The 19,977-nt window shown below is 36.6% G+C and overlaps 1 protein-coding gene across 1 annotated transcript in view; it reads left to right on the top strand.

Annotated features, from left to right (window-relative positions):
• LOC102223284 (tyrosine-protein phosphatase non-receptor type 22-like) overlaps positions 1-19,977 on the top strand; it is a 22,047-nt gene continuing 2,070 nt past the window's right edge. The window contains exons 1-25 of the mRNA XM_023335798.1: positions 1-331; positions 4,901-5,009; positions 7,408-7,484; positions 7,615-7,710; positions 7,800-7,838; positions 7,932-8,003; positions 8,260-8,319; positions 8,533-8,675; positions 11,822-11,888; positions 11,984-12,061; positions 12,212-12,298; positions 14,306-14,867; positions 14,959-15,033; positions 15,190-15,267; positions 15,408-15,479; positions 15,569-15,699; positions 16,366-16,393; positions 16,547-16,636; positions 16,843-16,911; positions 17,000-17,133; positions 17,258-17,285; positions 18,505-18,567; positions 18,834-18,937; positions 19,552-19,582; positions 19,667-19,750. Coding sequence (XP_023191566.1) covers positions 206-331; positions 4,901-5,009; positions 7,408-7,484; positions 7,615-7,710; positions 7,800-7,838; positions 7,932-8,003; positions 8,260-8,319; positions 8,533-8,675; positions 11,822-11,888; positions 11,984-12,061; positions 12,212-12,298; positions 14,306-14,867; positions 14,959-15,033; positions 15,190-15,267; positions 15,408-15,479; positions 15,569-15,699; positions 16,366-16,393; positions 16,547-16,636; positions 16,843-16,911; positions 17,000-17,133; positions 17,258-17,285; positions 18,505-18,567; positions 18,834-18,937; positions 19,552-19,582; positions 19,667-19,750 — 2,503 coding nt within the window. The 5' untranslated portion in view covers positions 1-205. The remainder of the gene's footprint in view (positions 332-4,900; positions 5,010-7,407; positions 7,485-7,614; positions 7,711-7,799; positions 7,839-7,931; positions 8,004-8,259; positions 8,320-8,532; positions 8,676-11,821; positions 11,889-11,983; positions 12,062-12,211; positions 12,299-14,305; positions 14,868-14,958; positions 15,034-15,189; positions 15,268-15,407; positions 15,480-15,568; positions 15,700-16,365; positions 16,394-16,546; positions 16,637-16,842; positions 16,912-16,999; positions 17,134-17,257; positions 17,286-18,504; positions 18,568-18,833; positions 18,938-19,551; positions 19,583-19,666; positions 19,751-19,977) is intronic.

Here is a 19,977-nt window from a genome sequence, read left to right on the forward strand (position 1 = left end):
GCGCGTCAGTCTGTTTAATCTGACCACAGAACCTGTAAGCTGACTTTTGCTTCCTCTGTGACACTTCATATGTTCCGTCACAGCAGTTCCTTGATGTAAGAGTCGCGATAGAGAAGTGCACTGCAGTGCCACCATTAACACAAGACAACACCATGATCCGTGGACACGGACCTTTGTGATCTGACATGCCTGTGAAGGAAACCCTATGCCAGGCAGCGAACAGCCAATCATGGAGCAGCAGGCCTGGATTCTGAGGAGCATCCTGACCCAGCTGGAGAGTCAGGAGGCTGCGGATGAGGGGGCACCAAATTGTATTTCTGGGGAGTTTGCGGTGAGTCAGCTGTAACAGTTCAGGCATTAAAGTTCTGCTTTTAAACAGGAATCCACGATGAATTCCTCTGTTTCACCTACAACTTTCCTTAACTATGATGAAACCACGTAAAGAAGTAAAGTGTTTTGTTATTGAGTGAACAGACAAAATCTAAATGAAAACGAAAGCATATGGTCTTTCACATTTCTAAGTTGTCATACTCAGCAAAAAGTACCAACAGTTTCCTAGGCACTTTAATGCTTCCTCTTTGCGATGACGCTCGACACTGACGAGAAATCAGTGAGGAAGAATCATGTCTTCACCACCCTCAAGTAGCAAAGACAAACAACTGTGGTAACCACATGTCCACACACATGCAGTCAGTGGTGTTAGAGTTCATGTTTGACATCTTGTGGCAAGCTGCCATTTATGACTGACAGCCTGAGGACAGCACTGTGTGTTTCCCATGCTGCCCCTCTGCCTTCCATCTAGACACCCCTGTTTCATCACTTCCTTAAAGGACAAAAAGGACTCTGTGTTGTTAGAGTCACAGACGGTCTGCAAGTCTTTCAACAGACTCTTAAGCTGACTGCCAAGCCCTCTGAACAAAAGGAACAGTGTCTCAGAGAGTCTCATCAGCACAGATGGGCCTGAATCCCGAGTGTCATTCGGTTAAGGGTGGAAGTTATCTGCTTGCATCAAGACACTCATTTCATCTGGAGTGCATCATATGAAAATTGACTCTAATCCTCTGCCTTTAAACTTTGAGTCTCACACTTTTTGGTACTTTTGTGGGTTATTTTATTAAAAATATTTCCATATTTGTCATAGAAATGTTAGAAAAAGCCAATGAAATACAGAAACATTTATTTTCTTCAAGCTTGGGAGATGTCCAAACCCGCTAGCTGTAGCCATAAAGAAGCTACAAAGTGGTCAGTGATCATACATTGGCATTGCTAAAGTCATGTTGGGCCTACTTTTGCCTTCAGAATTGTTCTTATTCTTCTTGACAAAGATTCAACAATCGGTTACAAATTTTTATCTATATTGAACACCTACAATGCAAATTTCCTGTTCCACCACATTCCAAAATTGCTTTTAGGGTTGAGATCTGGGTACGATGGAGTAAATTTATTGTTATTGTCAAGAAACCAGTTTCACATGATTTCAGACAATAGATAAAGTGATGCAGGCTGTTGCATTTAAATTATGTTCTATTAGTATTAATAGACGCTAAGTGTGTAAAGAAACCATCCCCCACACCTTTATACCAACACCGCAAGCCTGAACTGTTGACGCAATGCAGGATGGATTTATGCTTTCATATTGTTTTTGCCAAATTCTGACACTACCATCTCAGTACTTCAGCTACAATCCAAAATCAATGGAGCAGGCAACATTTTTCTAATCCGTTACTGTTAGATGAAGGTATCTAACATGAAGAAATGAAGGCAAATTCTAGCCTTCATTTCCTGTTTTTAGCTGACAGGACTGCATTAGCTTGTATTCAGTGTTGTATTCAGAGATGTTGTCTGTGTAACATAATTTTAACTGCAGAAGCTACTTCCACATCCACACACCTTAATGCATTAAACTACATGTGAGGCTAAGTCACTATCTATCTCGGAAAGGAATTGAATGTGCCCAATAAAGTGGCCAGTAGCCTACAACAAAGCTACAGAGAAGAAACAAGTTACAATCTTCTTCACAGCCCTTCAAATAATTTGAATATGCAAGGCAGCTGAACATGAAACTGATTGAGTTGCATTCAACCTGCCATAGAAACCGCACATACAATGTGGTCCACATTCACACTACACAAGAGATAGTGGAAATAAATTAAAAGTGGATTAGTTGTTGGTAAAACTGCCAAAAGAAAGTGGCCCCAGTAACCCATTTTAAATGTTAAAAAACCATGTCTTAAAAAGGTGAATAATTATGAGGGAGCAAGACAGCACTTAGAATATCTTGTGTCATCGAGGTGAATTTGCATTTTTTTCTGTCAGCCAGCCTCATTTGTATCTCTCCCTTCCTCTGTGCTCGCTTATTATTTCAGTATGTCAGAAAAAGCCCCTATCCTGTAAGTTAAAGATAATTTTTATGCTGTTAATTTGGTTGTGAGGTGCAAAAGTAGCAGAAAGAGAAGGTTAAAAATTTCGCGTCTGAAATACGCCTGGGCTGCCACACCTCCTCTTTGTTATTTGTGCATAGCAAGATCTCCTGTGGATGAGTGCAAAACCTTTTAAGCATGCAATTAAAAACCAGTAACCTCTCAGTTGCACAGATATTTAAAAAACAACCTGATAGCGTGGAGCATAATGCAGCAGACATCCATTTCTTGAGGCTACAGCAAACTCACATGGCCTCTAAATGTATTTGGCATCTCATTTAGCCAGTCTCTCAAAATACTGGTGTGACTTCCCTTTTAAGTAATAGAGGACAATTACCTTCAAAATGAAAAGCTTTGTAGCTGGAGTGTTTGGTTTGCTTTCCTCTGTATGCTGTATGTCTTTAATCATATATAAGTATATAAAAACAGTTTAAGTCTGGGTTCAGATGCAAAGAAATGACATACATTTTGTGACACATTAAGTCTGGACACCCCCTGTGAATCATTTATGATACATGTATGTTTTACATGTTGTATACATAGTCACCTGACTATCTAGGGCTAAAAGTACAATGCTTTATATATGGTGAATGAATCTCCCACAATGGTCAAATAATTATTAGTTCAATCAGATAATAGGCTTGACTATGCTTCCATTGCAGATAGGGTTAGGGTGAGTGAGTGAGTGAGTCTTCATTAGTGCAGGTAGAGGATCTAAAAAGTGTAGCATGAGATTAATTAATGTTATTATCTGGCTGTTGAAGTTTGAGCAGGACCTGCGTCAATTTTGTGCCAGTGGCAAACGTGCAGTAAATCTGCATCTCTAAATCCACTGAAATTTTTTAAATGTAAAAAAAAAATAAGGCAGATTTAATGACTTTCCCTTTGGTCTGACATGAAGGGCAACACTCAGTGAACATTAGTTATTTATAGGCTTAACTGATGGACTTTAGGAGACAGAAGACAGAAAAAACAGCATTCTTGGGGAGTAATTTGACATACATATTTATCTCGTCTTTCTTACCTTAAAATCAGAGTAGTAAATTAGGGATATCTCAACCAAGATGTTTTTGTTTTCCCTAAACACATTTATGAGTCAATTCATAAAAGACATTTAATTATACTTTAGTTTGTATTTTTTCCCAGTAGTTTACTAAAATCATTTATTCATTATTGTGGTATTGTGACTGTGTGGCACATGATTCACTCACAGTAATCCGCTTTCCTTCACCATCAAACAAAGGCCACTAGAACAGAAAAAATCGTTAAAATAGAAAAGAAAAGTTGTTCTCTTCACAAACTTAGCGCACAACGTTATATTTTATGAAGAGTGTCTAAGAAACTGTCTGTACTGCTTTCCTGCAACAGCTGTCAATGTAAAATGTTTAAAGTTGGTAAATTTCAACCACTGGTTAGAACATGGATACCAAATCAATAAGCAGTATTTAGACCTGGAATACATGATGGGCTTTATATATGATCTGGTTGGGAACCATTTAATCAAGCGATCTTGGAGTTCTATCTTTTGAAATTACACAAAATGAAGCATTGATATGGCACGTTTCAAAATGGGGTGGTGGAATGCTGCAGACCTTGGCCTTTGCTTGAACTGTCTGCCCAATGAAACACACTACAGTGTATACAAAATCACTAAAACAGTGAGTAAGAATGCAGACGTCCTTTGTAAAACTGAAAGACACCAATGAGGTTGGAGTTTACCTTGGCAGACGGGGTGGTTGCTGGAACCAATCTTGTAGAAAGGGAGCAGATTGTCATTTCCTGTACATCAGATATTTGCACATTACATAAAATTGTATTTGTCACTTCTCACTTCTCATTGTGGTGAAAATGATCTTATGCAACTAAATTCTGTTAAACTACCAAGGTTTGGATTATTCTTGGGCCCATTTCACATGCACATACAGCCGTCAGTTTCTCTGCCTTCTTCTATCGTTAATGTTGTAGAATGTAGCATAATGAGGCAAATTTATTGTTTTAAAGAGGACAACAAGAAGCATGAATATGAAAACGCTTCATTTTGGCATTTGTATTTTAGCAAAAGGGTGGTGTTTACTCATTTAGACAAATAAGGTTCTGTAATGTACAAAACTTTCCACTGAACATTTTGTTGCAACATCTAAAGCATTCAGTAAATACCACGAAATGCTGTAGAAAATGCAAGTATATTAAAATAATTTTTTTTGCACTGTAAATACTGTCCTTACTATTATTATATTTTTTTATATCTGATTTTATATTAAAAAAAAACCCTCCTAAGTTAAAAAAAAAATATGAGAAAAAGGAAGCCTCACGCTGCAGCTTAAATGACTTTGTAATAGAAATCTGGTTCCTGGTGTGTTTGTTCCAATGTGGTTATATATAGAGACAGAAAAAAAAGCCCAGTGACATTTATACTGCCGCATGAAATGACAGCATCTTACTTAAAAATGTACGTTGTAAAAAAATCTTTTGTGTTTCAGAGGCTGAAAAACCAGTCAACAAAGTATCGCATTGAGAAGGTCTTCTCCACCAAGACTGCAGAAAAACAAGAAAACATCAAGAAGAATCGATACAAGGACATTGTTCCCTGTAAGTTGGGCTCAGTGCAAATCTGTGAAAACTGTGGTTGGCATAACATGTTTATACAAATGGTGTCAATACCGAATGATGATTCTATACCTAGGTTTTAAGAAAGTGACAGACTGTCGGAGTTTGATGCTACAGCTCTGAAAAACATCAGCACACAGTTGATCAAAAATGTAACACCTGCATGGTTTTGGTAGTAAAGCTGAGAGCAATTTTATAATGCTAGGGTATTACTGAATATATAAATGATTAACACTGTGTGCACATGACACCTTTTTCTTTTTCAAGCTATTGGGTGGAAAAAAATGTTTCATAAAAGAACACTTTAACTCTGATAAAGCATTTTATAAAATTGTCAAAATAGTAATAACAACCTGCAAGATGTCTGAATTTGAAGGTTTCCTTTATGTTTCTGTTATACCCGATGTATTCAGTCTGGTATGCTAAACCTAGTGCAGGAAAAGTATTTGACTTCTTAGAAATGTTTTCTGTTTTTGCTTCATTGTCACAAACAGATTTTAACATTTTCCAGGAACAAGGAATCTGTGTGTTGAGGAGGGAAAACTGCTAAGATTTCAAATTGTTTGAAGAAAGTCATTTCATTTTAAAAAGTCTACAACTCCATATTTTATGGTAAATTGTAATCCAATTTAAAGCAAATACTTCATGCAAAGTAATATTTTAGGCTTTCACTTTATAGTTTGAGACAAAAATAAAAATAACAACAGTGCTCATGAATCATTAATATTTAGAAAACGATGGGACACTACATGTTCTTTTATTCATCAAATGAAGACTACACTTACTTTAACTTTGGAGGTTCATAATACGGTTGTATATTGTAAATACAGTAAAATAGTCATAAGTTGTTGCTACTCTGCATTTCCAAATTCTTTTAAAAACATTTTACAGCTATATTTTGATTTTATTTTGATTACTCAACTCAGCTTTCTGGAACATTTGGTTGCAAACATTTCATTCATGATGTAACAAGGGGAAATACATTTATTTTCACAGAGTTTTGGATAGATGTTGCCTTTGGTATATCATTTTAATATTACTATGATCTGAAAAATTGTAATGTGACAAAAAGAAAACATATTTTTTCACATTAATAACTAATGGATTAAGTGCTGTGGGCAAAGACTGTATTAGCAACTGGCAGGGAAAAAACTATGAAAAATATAATCAGATAGAGGGGACACCTCTTATGGGTCCAATTGAGTTTGTGCTGTGGCCTTTTGCATTTTGTGAAATTTTAAATGTTTCTGGCACAACTTCATAGACTCCCAAGGTGAATGGAGAGGGTAAAATACCTGCAAAGGTGAAGACTACAGCAATACTAGAAGTACTAAGAAGCAACTTTATTAGTAGACCAAAGCATTTCAGCTTGATGGTGTTTTGGAGTCTTCACTTAAGCATGTATGGTGAAACATCCTGACATGTGGGGGAAACTTTTCTTATCATTTGTGTCTGTCATCACATCCACATTGGTTTCCACATTAAGCCACTGAGTTAAGCACAATTAAGTGGTGATAATGCGGCCTATTGGGTGTATGAGGTATCCTCTGTTGCAAATGAATGTCACACACGCAACTGTGACATTGACTTGTAAAATCTTCCCTCAAACTTAACAGTTACACCCTCTTTAGTTCAATCCAGATGTTTCTTTCACATCCGATGATTTAAATATCTTTTGCTGGGTTTCTGCCAAATCATTGTCCATCTGATTGCTTCACAGTACGTAACTGTTCTGTCACTTCTTTGAAAACACTGGACATTTGTTGACATCTTTTTATGTTTTTTTTTTTTCTTTTAGGTGTTTTTACTGAAAACACCTTGCTTTGTTATGTAAGCCCACACATTGACAAAGACATTATGATTCAGGGCTGGTTTGCTCATGTGATCAACTCCAACTACTTTCCAACCACATTTTGAAATCAATAAAATCTTTCTGTGGACGCCTTTTTACCTTTGACTTTTTCCATCACATTTCCATGTCTAGACGGAAGGTGATAGTAAATTGTAGCTGAAATTTGTTTGGAGTGTTTGGAAATTTGTTAGTGATTTGTGTCCTGCAAATCACATTAGTTCTTGCAGCTAACCGCGTTCTTCATCGACGCACGAGCCGAGTGCGTCGATTGTGTCGATTTAAAAGTCAGGCAAGGTGGTATACAACAAATACATGTTGGATTCATCTTAACAGTTTTCTGCTTTCCTTTTTGACTGTTATGAATGGTGCACCTGTAAAATTACATTTAGGTATGCATTTTATCTTTACACTTCTGTGTTTGACGTAATTTAGTTTTTTGCTGTGTTGCTCAAAAGGAAAATTAAAGTTTATGCAATCATTGAAATTTTACATTGATGGTACTTTGACCACATGTTTCTCCTCTTCCAGTTGACCACACCCGAGTAAAGCTCACTCTCACCACATCGAAAAAAGACACCGACTACATCAATGCAAGTTATATTAAGGTAAATTAAATGTACTTTGTTTTCTCAGGAAGTAGCTCTATTACTCATTTGATGTGATAAACAGTGCAACTAATAACTAGGTAGTATAATTAACAACATCCTTTGACTGTATGCTGTGTTCTGTTTACAGGGAGTTTCAGGATCCAGGGCGTATATTGCTACTCAGGGTCCGCTTCCACACACACTGGTGGACTTTTTACGGATGATTTGGGAATATAACATAAATGTTGGTCTGCTTGTCACTTGCTGCGTTTGTCAAAACGTTGTTTCTGTTATGATCCTGTTGAACTCCTTTCATTTTGCTTCATTCCTCAGGTTATTGTCATGTCCTGTCGAGAATTTGAAATGGGAAAGGTAACAATAGCGTCCACATAAAACAATGATTTCTCATGGATTTAAAATGAAAACGTTTCAAAAGTAAATCTTTGTTTCTTTCTCTCTTTTTAGAAAAAGTGTGAAGTGTACTGGCCACAAAATCAAGAGGATACTTTTATATGCGAAGCTTTTACCGTCCACTGTGTGAGTAATTTTGTATCACTTTGTCACACTTCCCACTCAGACAGGTTCCTATAATTGTTTTAAAATACATTGACATTCCAGTTTTCCAGTTATTCACATCCGACACCCACAGCACGTCATGGAACGTTTGAACAATATAAACTTAAAAACATGAACAAAATAACTCGTTCTTTTTTCTTTTGTATCTTATTAGTTAGCCGTTTTTAATACTCAGCAATCTTAAAAGTGTTTTTCTTTTTTTTCCACTTTTTTCCAGGATTCTGAGGAAAGTAAAGGAGACTATCTGACAAGGACGTTAAGGTTGACTTATCGCAACGTAAGCATTAACCTTGAAAGTAACTGTCATGGCATTTTTTCTGAGACAATCAGGAGATAAGGAACTGGTTTGTTGACAGCTACAACGACTGAAAACACAGACTGTAACCTCGAACCTCACTGAGTTATTCAAATGTTAGGTTTGCAAACAAAAACATGTGACATAAAATTTGGGATGAACTGATCCCAAACATTTAAATTTTCTATTTTTCAGTGTAGCCGAACTTTGAAACAGCTGCATTACGTCAACTGGCCGGATCACGGCGTACCAGACACCATCCCACCCATTCTGGACATGCTGCATGAAATGCGCTGTTACCAGGCGCATGACGACATCCCCATATGCATCCACTGCAGGTCAGAAACTTTACTAGTACATGGGAATGTTAGCCATTGTCTGATGAGCAAAGACTTTTTCTTTTAACAAATATTCATTTATTTGTCTGAAAATGATAAATGGCAAATATGTTGTTGATTATGTAAGCAATAATCATTTCCTAAACAATTAGACTTTTCTCTGTTTCTGAAGAAATAACCCTGGTGTAGATATTTAGCTTATCAATTAAACCACAAAACAAAGTAATGTTCAAATACAAAATCAAAAATCAAACCATAAAAATTCTTAACAAGGAATCATTTTTTTCTTTGTGTTTTCAGAATAATGCTAATGGTAATTCTAGACTTCTTAATCAGATAATCAAATGGCACATTGTTAGACTGACAGAACCATTATTTTGGGGTTTACAAGAACAAAAAACACTTACTCACCCCATGTTTTCAGCACTGATAAATGTGTCAGACAACTTGGTGGACCACAAGGTTGCATACTTGGACTCCCTCTATTCTCATCATGAATCCCCAAAAGCTACCCAAATTACCTGGAGGGGAACATTACTAGTCATGCAGATAACTCACAGTGTACTCACCACTCAGAAATAACAATAGACTTCATGATGAATAACTTATTAACACACATAAGGCTATTTTGATGATGTGTAAAACAATAAAGGATTACATATACCGTGTAGAACATGGGGGTTTCAAAGAATTAAGCACAGAAACTTCATAATTGCAATATTAAATTAATATTAAGCTGCTTTCTTATCCTGACACACAAAGATCTAGAAATGTCTCCTATGTGTTTAAATGTGAGGAAATAAAGTTCACCTTTTATTTTGTATACTGTATATGCATTGGGATAAACTGTTTGCTCTAAATAGAGCAATTTACTTTTTGCTCTGATGTTTGTTTGTTTTTTTAAGTTTGAGAGCTTCACAGTTCTTGAATGAATGTTAATCATAAAATAATCCAGAGAAAACATCTATGACTTTGACAACTTCATCAGTCACAGACAAAGCTTCTACAGTATATGGGATTGTTGCAGCTCTTATGGGGTTCTTGTTATGGCATCCAAAAAGAAATGGCATGAAATTTAATGCAGTGTCAGATCAGATCAAATCAGGCCTGGTGATTCAAGTCACTGTTTTTTACCTTGGCATACCACTGCAATACAATGCAAATATGAAGTACATGATACTTCATAAATATTCACTTCTTTCAACATTTTCCTTATTTTTTGGACAATTGGTAACAATATGTCAACTCTGTTTGGAGGTCTGCAGAAACAAACATGAATAAGTCATAAATTAGATTAGGAGAATAAGTAGAAACAAATGTGGGAGTAAATGGTTTCTTGGAAAAAAACACTGAAACCCAAAATACATTTTATTGCAAACTGTAGGCTCTTTTCTGTGAATTATGTATTTGGTTAATGCAAAAAAAAAATTCTTGCTATTTCACACTCATCTAAAGAACAACAAACGTCTGTCTGCTCTTCATGTTTTTTAGAGAGTAGACATTAACTGAGGATATTGCTTTTTTTATTACGTTTTTAAGGCATTTCTACAATCAATTTATCACTTGAATTTAGAATTTTCAGTTTGGATTAATCTGCTATGAATTATCCATGTATCCAAATATGTTAGAAAAAAACTATTTTAGCTTACTGAAAATATTTGTACAACTATACAAATAGGTCGAGTAGTTCAATAGTCAATTAAGATCGACTAAGAAACATAAAGCTCGGCAACCTTGCAGATCATAACTAAGGTTGTACGAACTGTTAGAATTGAAAAAGAAAATTAAAGTTAGACCATATTTAACACAATTATTGCAAATGAAGCTTTAGTTTTAGAGCTACTGAAAATGACAGGGAGATGCTCACACCTCAGCTCAATCACATTTTCAAAATGTCACTTTTTTACTATCACTATTTGATTTAAATTATTGTTTTAAATATTTGAAAGCTATTCTATTTATTTTATGCAAGCATCAGGCATTTGAAGTTTGTTAACTCACATTTCACTTGATTTATTTTTGTTTTTTGTTTTTGCACCTTCATGTGTGAACATCATTTGAGATGCAGAAAGAGGCTTGACTGATGCCGCCGTGTTACTTGTGGGTACATGTCCTCATGCATCAGGCCTAAGTCGTTAGGCCCCTCCTCTTTTTTTTGACAGGAAATGCACGTAGGTGGTGAACCAACGGCCCACTGCACTTTAAAACGCACATGTGGGCTTTCCTTCTGAGTTTTTCCACCACTTGCATTGTGGTTTCATCACTCACCCTTATCACTTATTCAAGGTTGCATAAGGTTACGGCCTTCAAAAATGAATGATTCAGGCAGAAAACTGCCTGTGTGTTCTGTGCTGGAATAAATTAATTAGATCCCACACCGCATCGATACGTACGTTAATGCGCTACATGATTCACACTCTAAGGTCGTGGCAGCGTAAGATTTACTGGCAAAATAGGATGTGCCATATCAGTAAGACTGACTGAGAGTTTCACTTCCTTTTTTAAGACATTGTTTTATCGAGACAACAAAACAACTTTTTCTAGAAAGATTCAAACAATGCTTCTTGTTGTGAAAACTCAGATATGAAACGGTAAACATTTAAAGACAGAACATTCTAAATTTCAACTAAATGTTCTTTGACATTCCTACAGTCATTTTGCTTCCCAATAATGTGTCGTGCAGCTACTTAATAATAAACAACTGTATCTTTTAACAGTAAACATGCCAGATCCACTTGCATGATGGAAATGATAAAATGATCCATAATGGGTCATTTGTGGTATATCCAAACTATTTCCATTCCACCCCCATATTTATTAGTTGGGCTAATTAGACATGGTGCTGTGCATTAATGGCCACACATCTCTGCTTCAGTGTCAAAAGCACAAACTGTTCCAAAGGTCTTGTGATTCATTCTGATACTAATGTGCAATCCAAAGTTATTTATTAATAGCTCTTTTATGAATGTATAATAAAAGTATCCATTGTGTTGTTTTATAAACATGATGTTAGGCTAAATAACTAGACGACTTCACATCTTTGTAAGCAAATAGAATTCATAGAGGGTGCACTTGTGACTATTTACTTCAACTTAGCTGTCCTGATGCTAAACGTTGGTCAAAACTTTTTGCTGTTGTGATTTTAGTGCTGGCTGTGGAAGAACAGGAGCCCTGTGTGTCATTGATTATACATGGAACCTCCTCAGGAGTCAGGTAAGACAGGGCAGTGTAAGAATATTGTTGTTTTCATTGGTTGGACAGCAACATATTTTATATATATGGTTTATTTTATGTGTGCCTGCTTGCAGACGATCACGTCAGACTTTAACATCTATAACTTAGTTCAAGACATGAGAACCCAGAGGCCATCTGTAGTTCAAACGAAGGTATTTACGCAACCTTCCAGAAAGCAGAACTTCTCTTCAGGCCAATAGCGTCAGCTTCCTTTCCATTTCTCTGCAGCGTAAAAGATTGATTTGTATTTTGTTCTAAAGACACATGTTGTAACTCAGTATGCTTTTGTGGTTTACCCTCAGGAACAATATCTGCTCGTCTACAGAACTATCGGGGAACTGTTTCGGAGGTATTTGCAAACTATGGAGACACAAAGCTGCAACACAGAGGTGAGCAACTACAACAAGAAATCGATCTAAAGGTGCAGGTTGAAAAGGAAAATATGTGCAGTGGCATGCAAAACCACTGATCATAAGTGTTCTAATGTTTAATGCTTTGGTAAGGTAAACTAAAAAAACAAACTATCTGGAGAGGGCTTATTTAAAGTGCGTATTTCTGTTATTTAGTACTTATGGGTTCTCAGATAATTGGAATATTGCATGAAACCAATAAAAATATAATTTTTTAATACAGACATGTGATGACCTACACAATCAGGTGGAAGACCAATGTTTTAACAGCTGTCATTGACATGCTCCACAAAGAGAGTAAACCACAAAAGGTCATTACTAAAGAAGCTGACTGCACATGGTATTAATACTAAGCATATTAAAGGATAGTTAAGTGGAAGTAAAAAGTGTGAACAGGAACTAACTGTAGCCAAGAATTTAGGGGAAATTCACAATACATGGACTGCAGACAGAGACAGTTCTTTGAGAATTATTTCTCATAAAAATATACAGGACATGACATACAACTTTCAAATTTTTTCTGTGAAGCATTGCATGCTTCAACCTGCTGACAAGCAGTTTGGAGAATCTTTCTTTAATCTAATAAGACTTGGTACTTATCCACTCTGCCAAATAACATTACCGTTGTTAAGTGACCTAAACCTCATAGAGAAACTCACACAGTGTTAATCAGTGGATAAGAAAGCAAACCTGTTGATGGATATGCACAATGATAGTCTTGTACTATTTTTTTTATGAGAACAGTAATTATGACATAATTATAATGACTTCATAAAATTTAACTGAGCTAGATGTTAAAAAGCATATCTATGTGTAATTAAACTTAGCTTCATTTTTCACACTGAACATTTGTTGTTTAATGTTACACTAAGCTATTGCAATGCACTTGAAAGTGAAGCTAATTGTTGCAGCAAGATCGTAAACATGCAGTACCACAATCAATAAGCTGAGATCTATTATTAAAATCTGAAAAATCGATCATTTTTGTATGCAACTGTGAGCGCTCCGAATGCCAAAATATGAAAAGCACAAGGTACAGATCGAAGAACGCAAACAGCTGCGGCGGGCTTTCTTGTGGTTTCAACGTATCATAAATTTAGATTGTAGTCACATGACGAGTGGAAAATCAGAAGTTGTGATGGTGGTGTGGTAATCTGCTATGAGCAAAAATCATTTTCTTAAAGTTAATCTGATCTCTGCAGTGTTCACTTCCAGTGGCAAGATTAAAAATGAGCAAATTCAGGTTTTCTCTCATCAAACTATGAGTTTAATTTTTTTTATTTTGATTGACATCATATGTCTAACAATGCAACTAGGAAGGTTAGTTCAGACTGCATTTCATCTGTTGCACAGGCTAAATTGATTTTGTAATTTTGTATGATGTAATCTTTAGCTGCTGAAAGTAATAACGTTATGTTCCAGAGGTGGAATATTAAAGACTCATACAACTAAATTTAACATGTCATCTTTTAATAACTGATGATGATGACGATGACGACAACGACGATGATGATGATGATGAGTAACATAGTACTTTGACCAGTTTAAAACACCTTAAATTCAGTTTTCAAAAAAATTGTGCTAATGGTGGATAAACAACTTACTGATACAGGATAATTGCAGATTTAAATTTAGAAGTTCTCACAAATTCTCTTAGTACTTGGCTGAATTAAATTTTAAACTGTATGACTTAAGCCACTTGTTCCAGTTAACATTCTTCAAGCTTTTCTCAGTAGTTTGTTGAAATTTTGGCCAATTCCTCATGACACAACTGCTGTATCTTGGTTGTGTTTGTTGGTTAACTTGCACCTGGGGTCTGGGCTTTGGACTATAAGGTCACTTCATCTATAGATAGATCACATCAATGTACAACCTCATGTGGCCTGTATATAACCCCTTTGACCTTTTGCTTCAGATAAAGAAATGGTACATACCTGGTCATCTGATAAAATCCTCTTGTAACTATTTGTGTTTTCATCTGAACAGGTGACGATGCTTCAATCAGCCATTGCTGCCACAAGTGAAAATGATCTCTCTGACGAGAGTGAGGAACTTGACTTAACCCCACACCATCAACACCTGCTTGAAGAAGAGAGGGGTTATTTCCAACAATACAGCTCTCCTTTGGCTCTGGCTTCAGAAAATCTAACTGCCTACAAATACGAAGACTTACACTGGGTCCAGCAACAATATAACCCATTCCAAGTCATACCAGAGGCTGTGAATGCTACGCAGGACTTACACGAGAGACCGACCAACTCTCCTAAACAGCTTCATGCCAACCCTGCTGCGTTTACAACGAGTGAGAGCATACCAAACAAAGATGACACCTCTGTACTGAATTCTTCATCTTCACCTGCTGTGCCTGAGGCTGTGTGTCTGATGGTGGAAGACCCCTACTTTGACACTTCTTTGAGCTCCCCTTCATCTGATGAGGCTATAGTGGAAGAAGGACAAGAAGACTCCAAATGGACATGCAGCCCGCTCTTCAGCGCACCTTCTTTTCTCTTGAATGACCAGAACATGGAAAACAGCTCTCCAGCCTCAGGTAAGCAGAAACTTGTTTGAATGACTTAGTCTTACAAAAAACAGATAAGAGTTGCTGAATTGCAGTCGTGTGTTTTGTTTTACTTTCAAAGCTCCAGCCGATGATGAGGCGCCTCCACCTTTACCCGAACGGACCCCGGAATCCTACTTCCTGGCTGAGGAAGAAGGTTAGTTTCCTCAGTCTAGATATGAAAAGAAAAATATCTGGTGGCATTATCTATTTCAAAATCTGATCATCTCTGATTGTGCAATACATATTGAAAAGTGAGTGACACATAAAATCTTGCTGCATTGTATTTGTTGAACAAAATGTCGTCTGACAGAGCTGCCAGATCCATGTGAAAGGTTGTCGGTTATCTTTCCACCAAATGCTGCTGCTGAACCAATAAGGGAGCAGGCAGGTAAGAACACATCCATGAAAACTTTTCGTTAAGAACATAAGATGTCTGCCGCCATTTTCCTTAAATGTGTAGTAATTCTTTGCATACTTCAAACACTGATTTTTATTCAAATATTTAACTTCCTCTTTCTAAATTCTTAGGAAGCCCCCCATCACCTGCCCCACCGCTTCCAGAGAGAACCCCAGAATCATTTGAATTAGCCTCTGATCCAGGTAATATTGCTACTGCATCCCAATATAGCCACATTTTAGATTATCTTAATTGGAAATTTCTTTTCAAATGAGCAAATTCTGCTTTTCAGTTCCTGTCCCAACTCTGGCAAGGGTGCCACTGGCAGTGAACCTGGGCGTAATAGGACTGTCTTCAGAGTGGTCGGGAACTTTGACTCAAGAAGATGCAATTGAACAGGAAAAAACATTTGTGAGAAGCAAGGTGAGGAAACATTCTTCTCATTGGAAGATGTAGATTATTCTTGGAATTTAATGGAAGGTAGGATGTAGAACAGATTAGCATTGTTCCTCAAAGCAATTTTTTTTACTAAACAGAGGATAGCAGTGCTTTCAACAATGGTCAACAATTATGCAGGATGCAGAGAATAGCACTGGGTAAATACAACCAAAACTAACTGAATCCAGTGCTAGTGAAAGAAATGGCTCATGATCTTTTACCAGAGACAAAAGAGAAATTACGCAACTTATAAAATCTGATGCCACTCCATTCATGTTTACATTTCATGAAGAATGATGTTGCGCTCTATTCTTCGGTTTTTATGTTGTTTCTTACGGGGAAGGTGTTTGTCAAAGGGTGTGGTTTGTTTCACACAGTATAATGTGAAAGGAAACTTTAGCAAATGTTGCAGCTTTGGTCTGCCATCAAATTACATCTACTGGTCTATTAAGTGTGAAAACACCCTAAGGAACAGTCTGTATTTTAAATACTGAAGAGGAGCTGCTTACCCTATATCTGTCTTTGAGAGACTAGGTACCTCTCATTTTCTGGATTTTTTATTTAACAGTCAAGCTATGAACTTTATGCTGCATGTCTAGAAAATATTTCTGTAGATTTTCTGAAAGCAAGCTTTTTTTTTTTTTCTTGCAGAGCCTCAGAGCAAAGATGACTCTCTCAGGTAAGATGTTCTGATTGATAAAATAACCACAGCAAAGTACTGTTAATTTGTAACTGATAATTTCAATTTTTTTTCTTCTCAGTTTAACATTTGCGAGCTTTGATGTTTCTAGAAGAGCAATAATGTAATCAGCTTTGTGTTTTTTCATGATAGCTCCAACTTCAGTAATGCAACTTGATCAAACAAATTTCCACAATTCCCGTCCACCTCTGGTCCCTATGACTCCACCACCTCTTCCTCACAGTAAGCTTGTCCGATATAAAAGATTAAGAAATGTAAATGTTTTTCTTCTTTCAGAACTGATTAGAAAAGGGAAAAAAAATCTATGTGTACATTCCAATTTGTAAGAATAAAGTTAAAAATTTGTGCAAATATTATTTAAATTTCAGAATGAATCAAAAATGGTTAGAAAAGGAGAATTAAACATTCTTTTATACTTGGGTTTGTAGCTGAGGACAGTCTGGCATCACCTGTTGCTAAAAGAGTCCCAGAATCCTTCCCCCTCCCTGCAGAAACGAGTGAGCATTTCATTCCCTTGTTATACAGCGATTCAGCTTGTACAGAAAGAGTTGTTTGTCTAAGAACTGCCGCTGTCTGATCTCTTAGCTCTGGAGAGAAATATACAACGCCCTCTTTCCATGGTTTCAACACAGCCCCTTCCAAGAGTAGGAATGTCATCAGAGTGGGATGGCACCTCCCAGCCCAAGAAGTTCCTGGATGCTGTCATGAACCGGAGCAAGGTAATATGAACTCCAATATGTCATAAGGTTCAAAAGAATTACTCTGGGTTAGTTTTTACTGGGCCCTAAAGCCAAATTTCCTTTTTCTCCCCTAAGTTTTAACATGTCTAATATCTTTTCTCAGAGTGTTCGTGCTAAAAGTTCACGTTCAGGTGAGTTATCTGCCTTCATCTTACTGAGCCTTTAAGCAGTTAAAAGTTAACACAGATAGCCACCTGCTTGTTGCTCAGATCTGTGACTCGGATGTAGAGCATCAACGATTTAAACTATTGCATAGGATCCCAGGCCTGCAGATATATACTTGTAGTTTTTTTTTGCATATTTATACCATAATTTAATTACTCAAGCTGACTGGGTTAGTTTTCTGGAAACAGCAGGTTGTTTGGGTCTAAGGTGTCACTTTACACTACTGCTACAGGTGGTGCTTGAAGGAAGCTTAAACAACAGATAACTGTTGTCAAATGTTCTCTCTTCTAATTGGCTCTAATATAGAGAGAACACAATGCTTCTGAAGACATATATCAGTAAAATAAAATATTTTCTTACCTGACCAACTTTATGCTCACAAACATCACCTATAGTCACCTCATGATGTGACTGCTTACTCCCTGGTTGAATAATGAGAACAAATCAATTCTCCCCATCTGTTTAAATTTGTGAAGCTTAGACTCATTTACTCTGTAGAAGATAGTGACCGATAAGGTGCTTGCTGAATCCTTTTTCTGAGTGAAACTAAGCGTTCTCACATTAATGTTTTGACATGTTTCGTCAAAAACAATAAGACATCTGTTCACACCTATAAAGGGTGATAGGTTCAAAGTCAACACTAGAGACATCATCATCATCCATTTGTAGTAGTCCGTTGTTGTTTTAGTGGACTCCAAACATTCTTTTTGATTATGAAATGTGTGTTTTAAAATTGCAAGCTACCTATTTTTATTGTTATACATTCAAACTTTTAAGTATTTCTTGTTTTTAAATATGTACTTTAATTAGAAGTGGATACGCGAATCAAATTCTGGGCTAATAAAGTCTCAGGTTAGCTATGCTCTAATGTTTCGCTATGCAGGTATGGATCAGATAATTTATTCTTTAAATATAATTACATAGTGACAGGAAGCGCTTAGAACAAGTCCATGCTGGTTTAATTCACTGCATCAGTTTTCCTCATCAGTAAAGAAACTTAAGCTTTTTGTTAGTACAACCATGGAGATTCGCAGAGAGCAAAAATAAATGTCACTATCACAAGGAGGTATGAAGAGGTTTAAAGCTTGACTGGTTAAATGTTCTGCATGCTGATTACTATTATTAGTGGAAATAAATATGTTTCAACTGGGGATGTTTTCATTAATCATTGTGTTCATACTGCAGAGCCCCTCAGTGCATTTCCGCAGCTCACTCCTCTTCCTGTGGTCGCAGCTGAAGGAGGAAGTGGTGAGTCAGTTTGATGCACACTACACAGTAGCCTTTCTCACACAGTTTATTAATAACAGTACAAGCACTTATCAAAATGACAGAAGATCCTCAGACATATCAAGAAAAGCAGATCAGCCACAAAATGCTGCACATCTAAGGAAGCTGAGATTCCTTTTAAGAGTTCGGATAAGGTTTTTTGCACAGACATGAGGGGGGAGCATCGCGTCAAATGAAAATCTGGGCAAAAATATGCTTCATCTCCTTTCCATTTCTATGTTCATCAGCGCAAGTGGAACAACAGAATATAAACCACACGCCCACCCCAAACAGCGACAGATCAGGAAGCAAAGTAGACAAAAGCAATGAAAAGAGCATGTTGAGATCAAAGGTAAGACAAGAGCAATGTTATAAGCTATGGATAATTTAAAGCAGTGGTTCTCAAATGGGGGTGCGCGTACCCCTGGGGGTACATGGAGGTACTGCAGGGGGTACGTGAAGCTTTTCAAAATATCTTTAAAAAATCAGTAGGCTCCTCATAATAAGTCTTGGGAAAAATTATTTTGTAAAAAGTTCGATAAAATATAAATGTGTGTTCATGCACTGAATTTTATATTCAGTATTTAGTTTCAATATCCTTTAAAATAAAACGGACCCCCCCACCAAGTTAGTTTGACCCACGGACCCAGGGCACTCGTCATTATCATGATTACATTGTAACTATGGAGACGTGGCTAAAGCGTAGCAGCAATGCTGCTGAAAGTACAGATAAAGTGAAAAAGAAGGCAAAACCAAAGCCGACAAAGTACAGAACGTACATGGAAAAGTATGTTTTAATGGGATTTATGTCCACGATCTCTGTGCCTCTTTTTTATTCCGAAAATGTTTTGCCCATGTCAGGGGGTACTTGACTAAAAATATATTTTTAAGGGGGTACATCACTGAAATCAGTTTGAGAACCACTGATTTAAAGCATATATCAATAATTTTCTTTTCTTTATTTAGAGCCTGAAACTTTTTAGGCATAAATCAAAACGTAAGTAATGTTATTCTGTACTTCACGTCATTAATAAAACTAATAATTTCTCTCAAATTAACTGTGTGAAAACTTTATTCCTAGCTAAAACAGCCCCTCCACCGCCTCCAATTCAGGCTGGAGCTACTCCCACCTCACATAGTAGCTCATTTACTGTGTTTAAATTTGGTAAGTCAACATGCCAGTTTATACTCAACGTACAATTTATGTCATGTCACAACCACAAACTTTATTTATATTATATTTTATTTCACTTGAATTTTATGTAGTGGACAAAATACAAAGTAAAGCAAAATTCTGCAATGGAAGAAAAATCATAAGTGGTTTAAATGTTTTTTTTTAAATATTCCAAAAAAGTGTTCCATGTATTTATAATTAGCCTTTTTTAGCTTGAC

This window comes from Xiphophorus maculatus, chromosome 1 (genome assembly GCF_002775205.1).
Source record: "Xiphophorus maculatus strain JP 163 A chromosome 1, X_maculatus-5.0-male, whole genome shotgun sequence".
Lineage (NCBI taxonomy): Eukaryota > Metazoa > Chordata > Actinopteri > Cyprinodontiformes > Poeciliidae > Xiphophorus > Xiphophorus maculatus.